This window comes from Sturnus vulgaris, chromosome 1 (assembly GCF_052056855.1).
Source record: "Sturnus vulgaris isolate bStuVul1 chromosome 1, bStuVul1.hap1, whole genome shotgun sequence".
NCBI lineage: Eukaryota > Metazoa > Chordata > Aves > Passeriformes > Sturnidae > Sturnus > Sturnus vulgaris.
The window spans coordinates 60,711,518-60,730,494 of NC_142243.1; the positions used below are offsets into that span (position 1 = coordinate 60,711,518).

Here is an 18,977-nt window from a genome sequence, read left to right on the forward strand (position 1 = left end):
GAGGGTTCTGGACAGGCTGGATAGATTGGCCAAGACCAATGGGATCAGGTTCCACAAGACCAAGTGTCAGGTTCTGCACTCCTTCTTACCTATTTACTCCAACTGGAGAGCTACCTACAGACAAATGGAAGAACAGACCAGCAGGAATTAAATGTCTGTATTATGTGAGGAGATCAGTGTAGGCACCTCACTCAGTTTTTCAGCAGCCTGAGGGTTAAACCTCCTAGTGCAGGATCAGTGGCACACAGACATGAGCTTGACCTGAACATGTTATCCAACCAAAGTAATTAGTCTTGCATTTGATGCAGAAATTGAGAGTGACATCTTCTTAATTTAATGGGAATAATGTAGAAAGGTATAGTTTCTGCAACAGCAGTCTAGATTTTCCCTCAAAGTCAAGATATAGGAAGTGATTTGATGTCTGACAGACTGAAATCATACCAGTAGAAATGTAGTCAGCTCCTCTCAGGGTGAGAGTTTCCTCTTTATCCAAAATACTTTATATTGCTAATATTTTATGTATATATATAAATATTTTGGCATTTTACAGGTACTCCTTTTATGTATTTCTTACAAAGGAACACCCCTTTCTCTGACAGCTTCGACAGTGATGAGGCCTTGAAAAGAAGGAAAACTCTTTTCCACTGTCCTTGCAGTGCAACGAAAGGTGGCAGCACTTCTTCGATGGGGGAAGCAAGCACAATCTATCTTTAGAATGAAGCCACAGTGGAAGAAGAATTGAAGAGGATGCTCTTTACCTGGTAGGCAAGAAGAGCTATGAGAAGCGTCTGGAAAACATCTCATCTAAGTTTGGTCACCTGAACTCTTTTCAGATGAGTCTGTAGGTGGGCTAGATCAGAGAGTTCTGTGGGAACTGACTGAAAATGAACTGCAGTGTTATTAGGACCTGATTTCTAAATAGAGTTACCAATCTCCTTGTATTGAGCACTTGCCAGAGAAATATGAAAAATGCACTGGAACAATCAGCAAGGCTCATCACTGCAATGGGAAACTTTTAACACAATTTCAGTTAAAACCTCCTTAATACTGAGCATGTAGTGACATAAATGTGTGAATAATGATGGGGAGAGGCAGCAACCTTTGTATTAAAGAGATTATGGGATGCTTTCCCATTGTTACCATGTCCCTGCTGATGGATGCCAGGGTGGGAGAAGGAGGTATCCTCCCATCCCCACTCAGCAGCACCTCCTCTCCTCATTTGTGGCTAAGAGGAGTAGGATGGAGCTGGGGGCCAGGCAGAGAAATCTGCACCCAAACAAGTAGGGCTCAAAAAAGATTGTCAGATAAGCTTACAGCAACTGTTAGTTGTAAGTGCCTATGGGAAGTGAAAATGAAGTTACTTGTGCATAGAAACTGTTTTGAAACAGATAGTAAAATTTCAACCTCAGCACTACTTCAGTACAAATGCAAAGAAAGGCAAATGATAAGTAGAATTATGTGTGAAGAATTAACTTCAAATTAAATAAAGTATTGGTAAAAGTGAGGAAACCAATATTAAATTCACCATGTGCAGTACAGGAACAAATTTATCTTTATATTTATATATACACACATATATATAAATCGCCTTTGAAGTGCCATTTTGGGAGGAGAAGCTTCCAGGAAGATAACTTATCTGTTAATGCTCACTCTTGATGAATGGAGTCTGTACACAACTGAATCTTTTAGCAATGAAGACATGGGGCATTTTGTTTTAATTTTAATTTTCTTTCCACAGGCATAACATTATTGCATTGGACTTTTTTTTTCCTAAGCTGTACTATTAATTAAAAAGTATTGTCAAGGGTGCTACTTCACTGTTGATTCTCGATTTACAGGTAATGTTTCTAATTTATAAACTGATCTGGAGACCGAGTCTTGCCAAAATACAGTGTTTAATTAATATAGGTAGGTGTAAAGTACAAATAAGCCCTATGGCACAGGTATGGAGCTTCTCTAGATGATACAAACATCAAGGCTCACATAGTGAGAATAGAGATACAGAAGTGCTTATTATAGATATTCCTGGTTTAAATGGTTCCTTCACAAAGGGTTTGCACCAGGATTTGTGTTCAGTGAGGAAAGAATTCTGTGGTATATGATTTAATGTATTATTCCGTGTTCTCACCCCTTAGTTTTACCGTCATTTTCATTTAACTGTAAATTATTATTATCCTTGTCAGTGCAGTTGGATGTCCCGTTGTTTTCATAAATGGCATGCCAGAATTGTATCAGCTAAACCTATGCCACTGAGACAGGCAGTTTCTGTTTCTGTTTCTGTTTGGACTGACAAAATTCCCATAGGATTAAATATTGTGAGATGACTTCAGTATTTGGACTAAAAGAAAGAAAAGGATGGAAGTACCATATTCCTAGCCTTTCCCTGGATACTCTCCCTTGCAAAGAATGGAGAGCTGACATTTTTATGGACTGTCACAATTTTGTATGTATCACTTCTAGCTGAAATAAGTCCTCCCGAGAGCACTCTACAACGTGAAAGACAAGTGTTCCATTTATATCATCTAGTTGCTTTTCTTCCCTCCACCCTCTGGAGAAGGATGAACCCATTGCTCTCTCTAGCATATCGTCCACATTTCCTTTAACTTGGTTTGAGAGCTTCCTGAGGACCATTTAGTGCCCAGATAATTAATTGAAAACCCCCAACACTTTCTTGCTTCAAAAGGCAGAGACGTGGCTTTGTAGTGCTAATGGGATTGCGTGTCATTTGTGGAATTTGCTTAATTGTGGCGTATTGACTTTCTGCCTAAATCAGATTACTTTTATCCATATTGATTGCACAGTTATAAAACCCCTGTGAAAATCTTTCTATTAAATGTTGTAAGTCTCCCTGCTAATATGACATTAAATGCCCCGCTGTTTTCACTTGATGCACCAATAAACAAATCAGTTCTTGCAGTTTGATCATACACCTAAGGCTTAAGTTTCTGATAAAGTGACTTTCCCTTTTTATTTGATAGTGAGCATTGTGCCACTCAGATTTGACTGGAAAATTTTCACTACTCCTGGTCACAGATGAAGGAAGGCTCACACTACTGCAACCTTTTCTCCAACCAGCTTGAATAAGAACACTAAATATTTATACCACTAAGCTTCACACAGCCAATATAAAACACCTTGGTGACTGGAAACATCCATTCCTCTATTGAATTTTTTTCACCACCAAATTCTGTAATTACTACTTCTCTATTTAACCCGTCCCTGAAAATTTTTATGTTTGCTTTCTGGCAACGCAGTCAACATCAAAAATAGCAGTTTCTAAACAGCAACATGTAGGTATGGCATGATACTCTGAGGGTGATGCTCAAAAGCAATGATTGCGATCCATCTTCTTCCGGATAAGCATGCTTGCAGAAACAGGCTGTGCTTTTGAAAGAGCCACATGGATATCATGAAACAGCTTATCCCAGAATTCCCTCCGCACTGAACACAAATCCTGGTGCAAACCCTTTGCAGAAAAATAATTCCTCTTTCACTCTTCACTGAAAGAAGATTCGACCTGCAAGAATGTGTTTCCATGACAGCTTTCCAGGAGCCTCAACGTGCAGCACTCTTCCCTGGAGATCACCGTTGTCACCAGAAGCAAATTTCCCATTAACCATCGTGTGCATATGCGAGAGGAACTGCACGTGGCTGCAAATCTCCAGTGACCTGCCACAGGTGGCAGTTCCTGTTGTGTGAGTTCCTGGCTCCTCTATTCTTGTGTTTCCCAGGTGTCACTCTGCTTCTCCTGGTGCACCTTCTAATGAATGAAGGGTGTACACGGAATTAAATAGTCAAAGCCAAGGCCAACAGAAACATATGAAAGTCACAATTATCTGTGAGATTATCTATTTATCCTCTGAGATTCTGAGTTTGATCCTTAAGAAGGATCTAAACATATGAATCCTGAGCACTAAACATATTGCTTTTTACTGAGAAAAGACACTGCCTCTCCTCACGGCTTCACTTTTCCCAAGAAAATCTCCCGTGCGTTTCGGCATGATGCAAATCAGATCTTTCTTCTGTCACTCGTGAAGCGTTCCTCTCCGCGTGTCAAATTCAAGCAGAGCTGATAGCCTCAAACTAATGGAAGTCGGGACTGATTCCTCCATGTCTTTCTGCCCTAAACTTTGCAATTTCCCTCTTCCCCCTCCGGGAGGCGACAGGGGGAGGGGCTGCGCGAGAAGGGGAGTAGGTGGAAAAAATGAAAGACAGGCGTAGCTGACGGGCAGTTTGCTGGAAGGGAGGGACGCGGCGGGGTGGCCGCGGCGGGAGGAGCCGGGCATCGGAGCCGAGCACGGAGCGTTCCGGGGCCGGCGGGATCGGGATCGGGATCGGGATCGGGATCGGGATCGGGATCGGGATCGGGATCGGGATCGGGATCGGGATCGGGCGCGGCACGGCCGGTGCCGCCCGAGGCCGCCAGGGGGCGCGCGGTGCCCGCGGTGCCGGCGGGGCCGGGCCGGGCCGGGCCGAGCCGGGACGCGGGGCGGGCACAAAAGCGCCGCGCCCGGACACGCCGCCTTGGAGTCGGCAACGGGGGCAGCGTGGGGTCGGCGGGCCGGAGCGCAGCGCTCAGAGGCGCCGGTACGGGCGGCCGTCTCGGGACTGACTCGCAGGATGCCGGCGGCGCGGCGGTGCGGAGCGCGGGTGCTGTGGACGCTGCTGTGGGTGGCCGTGGTGCGCTCCTACAACGTGGACGTGGGTAGCCCCGTGATTTTCCGGGGTCCCAACGGGTCCTTCTTTGGGTACTCGGTGCTGCAGCACTACCACGACAGCACGCGGTGGTGAGTAGCGCGGGGTGGGCGAGGGCGCGGGTGGCGGCGGGGATGCGGGCGGGAGAGATATCCCATCTTATCCTATCCTATCCTGCCAGGAGGGATGGGTAGCATAGGATATCCCTCCTGGCAGGCAGCCGCATCTCCCGCAGCGGGCGGCAGGACCCCAGCCCGCTCGCCAGGGCGGCGAAGGAGCGCCTCCGCCCCGGCTGCGGGGCCTCTCCCCGCGCTCGGTCCCGCTCCTCGCGTGGGTGCGCCCCAGTCGGGGCTGTGGGCTCCGCGCCCCTTGTGCGGGAGGGATTTCCCTGATGCGAGCAGGGGGCCCCGCGCTGGGAGGCGTTTGAACACGGGGATGTCCTTTCTGGGCTGGCAGCCGGCGCTCGGCATTGTGACCTAATTGTCTTCAAGCGCCGGCCGGCCCGCAGGCGATGTCTCGACGCTGTGCTCGATCCTTCTTCCTCCCAGAAAATGTTTAGAAGCTCGCCGTCTCGGCTGGGTACGAAAAAGCGCACGGGGTACGGCAGATGATGGGTTTTGCTGTGTTAATGGGAAATGTTTCTCATAGCGGGTAACCTCCAGCGGGAGCAGCACGCTCAGCGTTCCCTGAGCTAAACTCTCCGCACTCTGCTTGGCGGGGATCAAAATTCCTTCGGAGGCTGAAGAGACGCTTCCAAATCGCAGAGGAAATGTCTGTGTAACTTAACAAATATATAAGAAAGAAGGCCGAAGATAGAAAATTTATCTGCATCCAAAAACTTGTGAAACTGGCAAGCTTCATGTTTTCCCGTTGATTGAAAAGAGCATTGGACCATAGTCTCTCTGTTGTCTGGGTTAGAGGCTCTTTGTTAGAATTAATAGTAATTTCTCTTAATTGGACCTAGCTGGTGTCATCCGGTGCACTTCTAATGTGAGTAGGAGCCACCACTGCCAGTAAGCGTCCACAAAGCATGTATTTATCTTTTTATACTTAGATATTCAGCTATTGATGTTGGAACTTTGGTGCACTGTGGTTTAAATAAATGTATTCATTCTGGCATACAGATCTTTAAAAATGAATTTCTTTCACACCGTTTAGTTCACAAGTGGTTCTATGCTCTGCCTTTCTCCATGGTGGCTTTCATGAAGCATTCATTTTTAAGGACTTATAAGAAGATTTCATTGAGGAAAAGTACCCTGAGAGAAGAAAAGAGCTCAGTTTAAAGCAGTGCTTAACTTGGGTCAGGAGTCAATGAAGGGTGCAGAGGCTGAAAGGAACTTATATTCAACACAAGTTGCTGGGGATTTGAAATGGTGTGCATGAAATGATGATCTAATGCAATGTGGTGGGACAAAAGTGATAGAATTTGTTGCTTCTTATGTAAGTATCTGTCATTCTGACTGATAATATGAATTATCTTCAGATAGCACCTGCTGGTGTGGTATTTTTGGAAAGGAAGGTGGGCTAGGGAGGAGTCTTGCAGATATCCCCACTTTGTTTAGAAATATGCTGGACTTTAAGTGTTGGGCATCTGTCTGAAGGCAGGGGTCTGTTAGAAGTCTGGTGCTCAAAATTAAAATCTCCAGTTGTGTAAACTAAATTTTTAAAAAAATGGAGCTGATTCATGGTGCCTTCCCTGTGGCACTCAGAAGAAATTAAAAAACCAAACCAACCAATATCTAAGATGGTTAAATATTTTTAAATTGCAAAAAGGCCTAAGATCCAGAAGGGTTAACAGCAGCTGAATATGGTCAGCATCAGCACAGTCAGAAATCGTGAGGGTGGGATTGTTACCACTGATGGGAAAGTTCCTCTTTTCATTGTGAAACCAGGAAGTTTGCTTTCATGGGTACTTCAAAATCCTGTTCCCAACAGACACTGGGATAACAAGTTGGGAGAAGAATATTTTTACACTCCTCTTGATTCTAGTGTGCTACGTGCAGTTGTGCTCATAATGTGTGTGTGCATCCTAAAGGTCAATAATGAATGTATCTTAAAGGTATATGCAGCCTTCTTCCAGTTTTCTGAAGAAGCTGATCTTAAAAGTCAGGGTTATTGTTTGGTTTTGTGTGTCAAGATTTTTTTCTTTGTTCCTGTGACATTTATATACCCAAGGAAGAGCTATGATTTCAGCTTTCTTGTGTCCATACTACAGTGGGAAGTAGGTATAATAATTCAACTTGAGCAGTGATATTTTGGGCATTATAGGCTTGCCTGGTGAGTTTAGCACTGTGTGAGCCTGTAAAAATGTGGTTGCTCATATCTGAGGCTGATAAGGCTCCTGCCCATCTAAAATTGTTTAATGTGTTAATATGCTCTCAAGCATTTGAAAGTATCCAGGGAACTCTTGCTCTTTACTAGCTGTGGGCCTGATACTCACTTAATCTACTTCTGATCATGAGAGCTGTGTTGTTTTTGGTAGCCTTGTCTGTGTGCTGGTGTGTGTGAATGTATTTGTGTGTGTATATATGTATATATACACATATATATGGTCACCAATTCATATTAAGATAGTATCTCTCATAGCCACATCTTCCATGTTTAAATTCTTTATTTTCCAAGGCCACAAAGGCACCTGTCTGTATTGCCTACCTTAGGCCTGTAAGTTTTCAGTAAATTAGTTTGAGGTTTGGTGATTCTTTCAGGCTTTATATGAACCAAATATTCATGTAGAATGAAAAAAGGGAGGGGTGGGATATTTGATATGAAATCTTACATCAGATAAATTGAATAGTCAGGCTGCTGCACACAAATTATAATGGAATATGGGTGTAGCCACCACTACAGTAGTGGAGCAAGTCAGTGCCTTTGACGTTTTCTGCAAGTTGATTGCAATGATGGTTTCATTGAGCTGGTTTTTGCACATGTCTTTTTCTTGTCTCAAGAAAGCTTTCTCAACACAGATGTGCTGAGGTTATTGTATTTCTGACAATGTCTGCTTTTCCTTCCTTAAGTGGGTTTTATGGCTGTAAATCTTGACAAGTTTACTCAGTTACCCATCATTGCCATTTTCAGCAAGAAACCAGGTGTCTGGTTGCATTTGGAGCAGCAACAAGCTGAAGTGCTTCTGCTCTCTGCATATAATTTTGAAACTTGGTCAAAAAACCACCGAGAAACAACCCCAGACCGTTAAAAAAGAAAAAAAAAATTCCCAAAGAAAAGATGTTAGTAATTTGAAGTATGATTCTTCTTTTTAAAATTGAATGTTACTTTATTCTCTCTCCCCTTCTCTCCTTATGACTCCTTCTTGCTGACACCTTCAAATCTCTCAGCAGTCCAGGGTGACCATTTCATCTTGTCTGGCAAAATGATCTGGCATCAAAAAGTAATGAAGTCAGTTTAGTTGCACCGTGTCCTGCTGTGAGTTTTACAATAAAGAATGAGTCTGGTGTCTGTGCTGTTGCATCATTCCTTCAGCCCTGCTCTTCGCTGGTTTGCACTGCTGCTGGAATAATGAAGGTTGATCTGCACCTTGGGCTGGTCGATCCGTGTTGTTAGCATGTCATGTGTGCAGTGGGTAGGAAAGCGATTCAAAATTGGATGGAATAAACTTTCTAATACAATTTAAAACGTTAGAAAGCAGGCATTCTTTATCTGTGCAGGACAGGCAGCTGATCTCTCCTTGTTGTGCATATGTTGTGTGAGACTTTACAGCAAGGTAGTTATCATAAACATATATTCAATAAAGCATGTTTCTTATCTAATGCATAAACATCACTTTCCTAGAACTATTTTGCATGCATCTGCCTCCTTCTGAAAGTCCTTTTATGGTTCTGGAGGTTTATTAAGAGGGGTCTCTGGTGGTTGTATGCCCTGAATGCTTCAATATTAAGGGTGACCTTTCTTTGAACTTTTTCTTTGGGCACGCTCTATTGCTTCTTGTTACACAACTTGCCCAAACAAACACTGTAGGCCTCTTCATCTGTTTCTCCACTGGTTCCAGTCACATTTATCATCCTGTGTGTATACCTTTATATCTTTTCTTCTTTTATTTTTCTTTTTTTTGCCAGCTTAATCTTTAGGCTCTATTCAGCAACTTTAGGAGAGCTGAAAATTATTATTCTGATATTCATCAAAGGTATGGGAACAGACTGACCCGGTGGATACTAGATGTTGTATGCATAATCTAATCAGTGATACTGTAGGTCCTGCCATGGAATTTTGAGGAACCTGAGCTTGCTGATCCGTTGGTGATGGATCATCCAGCCCTCCTGCTTCTTACTCTGTGTGTAATGGATGAAACATGGGGTTTTATTTCAAGTAACTGGGATTTTTTTGCAAGTAACAGAGACCTTTCTAAAGGGGGCAAACTCAGCTGGGATATGATGGCAGGGCACCCTTCTCTGGTATTGCTTTTGAAATGAGCTGTGGTATGTGAGGATATTTAAAGACCTTTTTCCCCTGCCACTTAACATTTCAGTGAGGTGAGATACCTACAGTCCTCAGTCATTAAACTGTGATTGTCTAATCACTGCTGACGTGCTGTAGACTGATGCTTATTGTGCTTGGCCTCTCTCCAGCCATCGGTCAGCTCTGCCTTTTTGCTCACTGTTCCTTCTGTTAAATGCAACAATTAATTTCCAAATCTGTATGTCCTGAGGGTCAGTCACCGGGGAAGTGATCCTTACTGTTCTTCAGGAAGTAATTTTAAGCAAGTGTGAATTTTTCTGTGGCCAAGAAAACTTCTTGTCATCCAATAAAATTAACTGCTGCAACTTCTTCAGTGGGATGGTTTCTGGCCATGCAGCTGCATAGTTTTATCAACACAGATGAAGATGTTTGCCTTTGATCCTGTGAATATGAATGCAAGAAGGGAAAGTTAAGTGGCCTTTCTGCTTAATGCTCCATATTTTGGTTCAAACCCCTATATATTTTTTCACAGAGCCAGTGGGATGAGGCTGTTTCTTACAGATTTCCTCAAGGAAAATGGCTGAAATGGTTCCAAACTCCCCTCCTCCTTTTCTTGGTCCTCTTCCTTTCTGCATAGAAAATAACCTCTTTCTCTTGAAGGGATTTCCCCTTCAAGGTATCTTTTATGCAGCTGCTCACTAATATTCTAGGGGCTTCCCATGGAAGAGTATGGTTGTGGTGAGAACCTGCACTCATCAATATTCTCTGCAAAGAGTATTACTCACATAGTAAGCCTTTGGGGAAAAGGCTGGAGAACTGCTGGTGCTTGCTTGCTGACAGCCCAAGTAGTCATGTAATAGCATTGGAAATCTGTGCTGCAAAAATCAGTCATTCTAAACAAGTGCTGGTTAAACTATTTGGAGTATGTTGGAAAGCTGTACTTCTAGCTGTATTTATATCTTCTGTGTTTATGCCAGGCAAGACTCCACAGCACTGAAATGAGAGAAGACTCTATTAGACTCTAAGACTTTGTTATGAAATGTATTTGATTTGATATAGTAGCAGAGAATAGAGAGATTGCAGTGCTGTTTCATAGACAGTGCAAAAGATTTCAAAGGTGTTTTAAATATGTAGGGGAGATAAAAAACAGGTCCTTTTTTTTCACCAAAAGTCCCAAAGTATTTAGATGGAAATGAGTAGTCTATCCAGGTGAAAAGTCTCATGATAGTTACATGGGTGACTTCCTTACAACAGTTAAGGCATTACCTACTACAGCTAGTGAAAGAGTAAGCAAGTCTTTGTTGGCAAAGGAAATATTCCAGTCTCAAACCTTTGAATAAAATTAAAGTAATTGGTATGTAACAAATACCAGTCAAAAGGCATGTGAACCAACAGAAAACGTCCCCTTTCCCTGAAGGTAACCATCTTAGGGCATGGGTGAGCATGGATCATGCCAGATGAAAGAGTAGCTCTGCAAAGGTTTCAGTTGTTGAGTTTTAGGTCCAAGAGTGAATGAATGAGCCAAGATCTTAAGATGACATGGTGTATGCTGATTTAAATTTGAATGCATGGACATTCAGGACAATCCAAAATATATTTGCCATTAGCACACATCACTGGCTGCTTCTTTCTACTCAGTCCACATGAAGAAATGGCAATGAACATTTTCTTTTTGAAAGGTATAATTGCTCAAGCAATATTATCTGTGCCAGTAGCCTACTCAAATTGTTAATTATCAATTTTTCCCATTAATCTTTTTAAAGAGAGATGAAAAGTCTCTGTAATTTAGGCTCCATTGTCTCTTTCATGCTGCAACCCAAGGTATCTTGTGCCTAAGTTGCTAAATAACATTTACTTTTCTTAGGTTAGAGCAGAATCTCTTTTGAACTGGAGTTCAGAGTGACCTGTGTTATCTTATTGTTATAACGGGTCATAGAAACATGGTGTTTCCTTTTGCAGTTTGAACCTGTAACTCTTTAAGCTAGTAACGTTTATTTTTGTTAGACCTCATGAATGTCAATAAGTGAATGTTATGCATTCATTGCTTGTTTGAATAAAATGACTGGCATTTGATTTTATATCTGCTGCCTGCCTGGTAGAATTTCCATTTAGAGCTGTTTTTCAAGCTCCTTTGCACTTGCTCGCCAACTGTGCAGCCTTTGTAGGTTTTAGCAATTTAAGTATTTCAGACATTAATTCTCCTCACTTGTGAAACCATGACCTGTGTTGTAGAGTGCAAGATTGCAATTCCATCAGAATTTTCCAAATGAAATAGTTTAGTCTATAAAACCTCAGAGAAAATGGTCACTTAACACAGGAGTTTTTCATATTTTTGTAAATCTATCAAGTGCCACAAGGACAGTTTTGTTGCATCCAACATGCAGGGCAGTGTGTCAGGAGTGGAGATGTGCTCCTGTTGTGTGTGGATGAGGCTCTGATGCAGGACAAGCTCTTCTGGATGACTCAGGTTGACCCTGGACAAGTGCATACCTTGTGCCTTGGGTCTTCCTGTGTGTGCTGGGATGGTGTTGATCAGTGGTGATTGGCATGGAACTTTGGATTGGAGGGTGAAGGAACAGTTGTTTAAAACAGGGAAAGCATCCATTTTGGGGTTGGTGCTGGGCTGCCCATCTGTGAGTGGGAGAGCTGTGTATGCAGACTGACTTTGCACCCACAGCTCTTTAGTGGCTAAACCAAGAGCAGGGTCCCCTTGGTCAGCTGCTGCCTCCCAGGTGGCAGCCTGGGTGTGCACAGGGACTTCTGGAGCCTTAGCCTTTTAGAGATGGTTATCCTAAGTTCCAGCCCTGGACTTAACTTTAGTGAGGATTTTTTTACATTCAGACGCTCTGTCATGCATGACAGTACCAGAGAATTGCAGAGCTGTTCCCTGGCTACCTGGTGCTCCCCACTGCCCTCCTCAGAGTTGCCTTCCTCCTGCTTTACCTCCCTCCTCCTCCTCACCTGCTCAGGTCTGGGGTCACAACCACTTGAGAAAGATTGCCCTTTTAATGAAGAGACAGTGAAAGGACTCCTTTAATACTTGTGCTTCCCCTGTAATCCTCTTCAAAAAGCATCCCTTAGGGCATGAGAAGATAGAAGCCGGGTTGTTAAAGAGTTTAACTAGATCCTGACACTAGTGGTTAGAAAGTGCTGACTGTCTTTCTTTCAGGGGTAACCCTTGGTCAGAGCAGGCCATTGGTGCTTCCCAGAAACACTGGATCTCATGTGGGATAAATAGTCCAGGCCAAGTCTTCACAGCCCTAAAGATAAATATTGGCTGATAGCAATGTATTGTGGAAGAGATTTGCTTGTATGTAGGGGTGATTTTTTGCTGTTGTTTTTTGAAGATGTAATTATATAAAATGTTCTGAGAACTGGGTGCCTCAACTTTCTAAACAAGCTTGCAAATCTTGGGCTGGCTAGCAAGAGTGCAGGCAGCAGGAGGTTCAGATTTTTTCTGCTCGTGGGTATATTAGTTCTGGTTTGATAGGGATGTAGCTAAAACTGAGGCAAAATGGATGGAGATGCTGTTGTCCATCCTAATGTTTTCCTAAATGCTTTTGGGAGGTGTGTGGTGAGGGTGTGTCACTTTAAATGTGGTACACTCCTAGTGGAAATTTAATTTGTTAAAAATATTTGTGCCTTCACTGTGGAGAAATGCCTTTACTGTGTGGTGTTATCAGTTTGTGAATCAGTGTCATTGTTTTACAAGGTTGCTGAGAAAAGTGCTTTTGCTGGTGGAGCTCTGGTAATGTGAGCCTTGGTGGTGTTTGTTGTTTTTTCCTTTCCTCCTGAAACTAATCACTTGTTGCTTTGCTTTTGGTTTCCAGGGTCTTGGTTGGTGCTCCCAAGGCAGAATCTAAATACAGCACCTCTGTGCAGTCCCCAGGAGCAGTGTTTAAATGTCGAGTTCATACCAACCCTGACAGAAGATGCACAGAACTGGATATGGGGAGAGGTGCGTAGTTATGATGTTGGGACAGCAGGAGGTAACAAAAAAAATCCAAACCCCATGGCTGGCAGTCCTTCTGTCAACTTCAAATTGGCCCTGAAATACTGAGAGAGAACCATCAGCCTTTCCTGATGGATTTTGAGCACTATTAGCAGAACTGTCATATTCTCTTCAGCATTACAAAATAAATCCCACTCGTGCTGGTGTCTTCCCAGTGACCTTGCTTGCTCTTTCCAGAGGGTCATTAGGTAAATGTGGGTTTTTCCCTGCTTATCCTAAGCTTCTGTCTTTTCTTCACCTGCTTCAGTGTGACTTTTTAGCATGTTGGTGACTACCTAAGTGCTTTGGAGTGCTACTGCCTGCTCTGGGCAGTGCTGAAGTAAGTGTGCATGGGATGACCCCAGCCAGTGCAGTGATGGCCTTATGATCTGTGGTGATCTAGTAATGGGTTCCTTCATAATGCAGAAAATAATTTATTGAGTTTACTTTTTGTACTCAAGTGGTCTCAGTGAGACCATTTGTCTGCCATTGCATGGGATCAGGGTCGACTTCAGTTAATCTGATGAACTGTCTGAGGCAGGGGAAGGTGGAGGCCTCAATTAAAATTATGATCTAAAACTTTCCGCTGGATAATGATGGTAAAAATTGAAGCATTTTAATATTTTGGTTTTCTTGGTGACATGTTGCTTTCTCTGCCTATAAGAAAAAGGCATTGTTCATCTTTTCATACTTATACTAAGTAGAATTTCAGTTTATGAAACTTACATGTGTTAAAACAGTGTTTTGGCTAAGTGGTTTGTCCTCTACTAGACTGTAAATTGTCATGGATTCATGAGTGCTGCCTGATGAGACCACAGATTTCAGCCTCACTTTTTTTAAGTGCCCCTGATCTCATTTTCAAGATTGCATTCAGGAGGCCATCTGATACCTCTCCCATTGACTTGGTGGTTTGATGGCTCATTTAAGTAGAGCTGTGGACATAATGTGGTAGCTGCTGCCTGTTGTGCACAGGGTCTGTCCTCAGCCATTTATGTGTATGGTGCCACTTAAGAGTAAGAAGATTGCCCCAGTTAGTGCATTCAAGAGCTAATAAATAATCAGGATGCAGGGAGAAAGAAAAGCATCATCAGATGTTTGAGCAATTTCCTTTCCTTGTTAGGATTCTTTGGGAGGTATTTAAAACTTATGTCTCGTTGCCTTGCTGCCTTTCCTTTTTTTTTTTTTTTTCTGTAGGCAATTCTCGGGGCATGCTGTGTGGAAAGACCTGTAAGGAAGACAGAGATGATGAATGGATGGGTGTGAGCCTAGCTAGACAGCCAAAGGCTGGTGGAAGTGTGCTGGTAAGTCCATACTATCTTTGATCTCATTAAAAATGTAGCTACTGCCTGACTAAGCACATCAGGATTGTGTTTGGCAGTGACTGAAGGAGTCCAGAGTAAGAGGCAGCAGATTCTGTAGTCACTTTTCTTCAAGCAGAAGTGAGCCCCAGCCAGAAGATGTGATTTATAGAGGGAGGATTCCAAGCCATCACACCTGACTTGTGTCAGCCAGGGACTTCCTCTGAAATCTGAGGGTTTATGTCTTTAAACTGAATAAATACAGCTTGTCTGGGAGGTATTCTACTAATTTTTTCTTTTTGTTGTTTGCCTGTGTTTATCTAGGAAACACAAAAGCATACATTTTCCTTCAGCATATGAATTGTGTCTCAAAACTTACAAGGAAAAATGTCAATTGCTCTTTGTGGCCATATTTTTCATTTATCTATGTTAATTTCCTATTAACAAGGTGGAAGAGTTGCAAATAGAGATGTCTTAACTGTGTGTGGATTGGCTTCTTGTCTTCAGTGTGGTTACTGTGCACATAGACAGAACAAGGAGAACAGATATGATCCTTAGAATGTGCAATATTTCTTTGTGAAACTTTTCCTGTGATATCATGAAGAGTCCTGGGCATGGGTGTTTTACATTTTGATCAATAACTGTCTATCTGAGTGAGTGTGTCTGCAGGGAGGTTAACAGAAATAAAAAAAATTGCAGCAAAATGTTGTGCATGTTGTATGTGGCAGGCAAATGTCAAGGTTGTATCAGGGCAGCCCTGACATCAGTCTAATTCTGAACAGCACTGTTTGTGAGGAGGAAACTTTCAGCTGGCCCCATCTTTCCAGTGATACAGAGGACTGCCCTTGTATGCAACATCAAACTGTCAAAAAGCTGCCAGTGAGAAAGATCTTGTGCAGTCATTACTGCTCCAATCACCTGCAAAAGGCAAGAGGACAAACCTGCTTCCCTCAGACTTTTGATTAATATTTGCTTAGAGTACAGGTGCTCATACCCCAAATCTCTGTGCACTGACTTCCCCATGAGAGAGCAGGTGGGTTTGGTGTCTTTCTGTCACAGTGCTGAGATTTTTTTCTACTCCTCTCTTGGTAGATACCTTGTTAGTGTGATAGGGGCTCTCTTTACTTTTCTTGGATGTTTTAAATGTGTTCAGGAATAGAGGAGGAGAGGAGAAAGAGGGGCATAAATAAGACACACTGTAAACATGTACAACAGAGGACAAAATTAAGGCATTCATGCTAGTGCAAGCAATTAATATTTTCGAGTTGTATCCTGAGCTGTATGTGTGCTCAAATGTGTGTGACAACTGAGGAGTAACTTGTATTGTTCAGCATAACACTACCCTTGAGAGAGAGCATCCTTTTCATTGTCCAGTCATCAGGCTGAAATAGACAAATTCATCCTAATTAATTTTTAGAAGGCTGGTCATACATTTTTTTTTTTTTTTTTAAGCAACTCTAAAATTCTTCTTAAAATGATATTTTAAGAACAGTGGGTTTCTGTATTTTGATTCAAATGGAAACAGCTGATGCTTAGGGGTCATCTCCCTAGACAAGAAACAGTAGTTGAAGGGAGTGCTGGTAGGGCAAAAAGCCAAGTAGCTGCCAGGCTGGGTGCTGGCTGGCTGAATGGAAGCTACAAGGGTGAGACAAGGGCAGTCTTGGATTAGGGCTGAGGGGGTAGAAATTTCACACATAAAGCAGGTTAAAAGTGAAATGTAGATAAAGTGAAATAAACAGCTGGTGGTATGCTTATTTCACTGCAACTTAGGCTGGTAAAATGTCTCCACAAGTGACACTGATTTAAAGCAATCCTAATCCGGCCATTTGACAAGATCATGCTGCCCTCACGAGTGGATCATGCCCAGATACTGCAGAATATTTAATTATGTAATTCTCATTACTATTTATCACCAAGTCTTAAACTACTAATTATATATCTGTGTATGAACAGAGCCTGAAATGAATACATACAGGTTCCTTTGTGGAAGGAAATTACCTGGGTGTTTCAGGTCATTGTTACTCTCTGTTTTGACAACTTTTTACTGAAAAATATTTGTGGTTTTCCCACAGATGGTTTTCAATACACATGCTCTTCTAATTGTAAGGATTAGTGCTTCTTTAAAATGTAGCTTTTCTTTGATGCCCGTTTGAAAACCTGGTGTTCTGAGATGTGTCTGAATGTATGTTTATAGCTGTATTTGCCTTTTCTTTTTTAAATTGCTAGATAACATTCGTGTGTTTCTTTAGTTTGGAGAATTTAGAGTCTATATTGTCAGACATTACAACTCTATTTACTGCATCTCTTCCAGTGATTCCTTTAAGTCAGAGTAATATCTCTCTGGTCAGTAGCCCTGGATGGATTGTTTTTATTTTTTTTTAAATTTTTTTCATAAACAAGTGTAATTGCCTATGTGAAATATTCATTCTCTTGACATCTTGTGTTAGATTAACTAGTCCCACACTTTAACTGTATATGGAAGTTGTTGCTTTTGCATTGTAGCTGCTTAGTGGCCTAAATTTTTTTCTTATCAGCCTTTCCCAGTTGCCTGATAAGAGTACTGGCAAGGGGCAGTAGGGAAGGTGAGGAGTGTGCCAGAGTAAATGGTAAAGTGTTGGGTAAAATGTGGATTGTGTTTGAGCCCAAATTGTGCCAGATGTCACTAAGCCAGAATTTGGTGTTTGTGTGATGGATTAAATAGTAAAGCATCGAGCAGTGAAGGAGTAAGATTAAGTAAGAAAACTTCTTGTCCTTGGATGTACTGTCAGTCAGTCTGCATTAATCTCGGTACTGCAATAATGCATCTGAGATTGTTTGGAAAGAGCAGGCAGAAACAGTAAAATTCCTCCTTTTACTTTTGTTGGCAGAGGAACCAGGGACAGTGCATTGTGATTTGGAGATAAGCCACATCCTTCGGCCTTGCTCTTCCTAAATACCTGCCACTTCTGTCACTGTGGTGCTCTTCCTGTGCAGCAAAGCCCGCGGTGTTTTGCACAATATGCAAAACAGCCGAGTGTCAGCAGTTCCGAATTGGCCTATTCAGTGTATTGCAGCAATGCAACGTTGGCCATCAATAGGTGTCTCATCTTGCTTTGCTCAGAGGGATTTTATTGTGCTTCAAGGGTTTGCATCATTTCTCCCCTGGTCTGGGGTAGAGCTGGAACCTGTAGCCCAGCAGCAGCTGCTGAGCACCCAGGTGTGCTGGTGGTTTCCTTACTGCTCAGGGTCCTACCTATAACTTGCACTTAAATAGAGTGCACAGGCTGTCACTTGTCTGCAATTGCCTCAAATTCAGGGGTCTCAGTTCTGTTCCAAAGACTTCTTCAGACATGTGCAGTTGCTGCCAGAGAAGGAAACCTGTAGCCACATTGCCTTGCCTTGGCAGCATTGAATGATACAGCAGTGGCAGTGAACTGTAATCCACTCTAAATGCTTTTGGGAAGACAGAAAAACCAAAATCAGATGTGTTGTGGCAGGGAGACACGTGCCAGTTGTCTGGCTGCAGAGAAATGTGTTTTGAGGAGGAAGAGGGGCTGCTGGACTCCTGTCCATTGTGAAAATGTCAAGTTCTGTAGCTGTGGGACAAGGAAGTCTGGAGAAGTGCTGACTCAGGTAACCAAGGAGAGTTCATCCCTTGAAGCTTTGCAGACTAAGGCAGTCAGTGGTGAACTATAGTGTGTGTGCCTGAATACACATCCTGATGAAGGTACAGAAAAGTGGTCATTAACCCAAGACTTAACAGATTGGTTTAAATGAGCTCAGAATTGCTAGACTGAGCCCGTAGCCTCCAGTTGAGTTTGAACATACTTCTTACCCAGAAGCAGCTTTTTCTCTCCTTATATTATTTTATATTTCTTGGCCTCTGCACCTCACTCCTGAGCAGAGCCACCTGCTTGTGATGAAATACTGCTGCTCTATGGGACTCCATTGTTTGTACTCTTCCAAGAGATTAATTAGTAGTTTAATTTATGTGAGTGTCTTGTAGTTTCTGAAATATAAAATACCAAGGAATTTATAATACCACAATCCTTTATCTTTCCAAAATCTTAAAAAATACTCTTGGTCTGTTTCCATTTGAGTTTATATCCAGAGTTGAGGTTGACTTGACTATTGCTGTAATGGTATATAATGGTACTTAATGGTGTCTTTATGGCATTGTTTCTGCAAGGGTTGTGCATGTGTATATTTGTGCTCACAGCACAGATCCACCAGGAGAGAACCTGTTTTCTGGTTTTGCTGAAAATGAGCTATTCACGTGTTGGTTGTCTGTTGAATTTTGGATGAGTAGTGCATGGGGATGAAGATCATAACTGAGCCTCCTTCAAGTGCATGCCGGAGTCTCCAAAGCTCCTCTATGTTGTACTTCTCACATGCATTTGGCTGTGGAGCAGAGAGCCCTCAGAAGGATATTTTGCATCACAGGTGGCAGTCTGCAGCATGCAGTGTGGTGCAAAACTTTCTGCAGCCCCCAGAGCCCCTCGCTGTCCCTCTGTGATAGCCATATGTGGAAATATGTGCCTCTCCTTGAGCACAGGAAATTAGGAAAGCAATAAATATCAAACTCCAAACGTAGCACTGCTAAC

The 18,977-nt window shown here is 42.6% G+C and overlaps 1 protein-coding gene across 1 annotated transcript in view; it reads left to right on the plus strand.

The window, feature by feature from the left end:
• The first annotated feature begins 4,504 nt into the window (after positions 1-4,504).
• Positions 4,505-18,977, plus strand: part of ITGA9 (integrin subunit alpha 9) — a 215,252-nt gene continuing 200,779 nt past the window's right edge. The window contains exons 1-3 of the mRNA XM_014877065.2: positions 4,505-4,787; positions 12,936-13,063; positions 14,291-14,397. Of these exons, the coding sequence (XP_014732551.2) occupies positions 4,621-4,787; positions 12,936-13,063; positions 14,291-14,397 (402 nt within the window). The 5' untranslated portion in view covers positions 4,505-4,620. The remainder of the gene's footprint in view (positions 4,788-12,935; positions 13,064-14,290; positions 14,398-18,977) is intronic.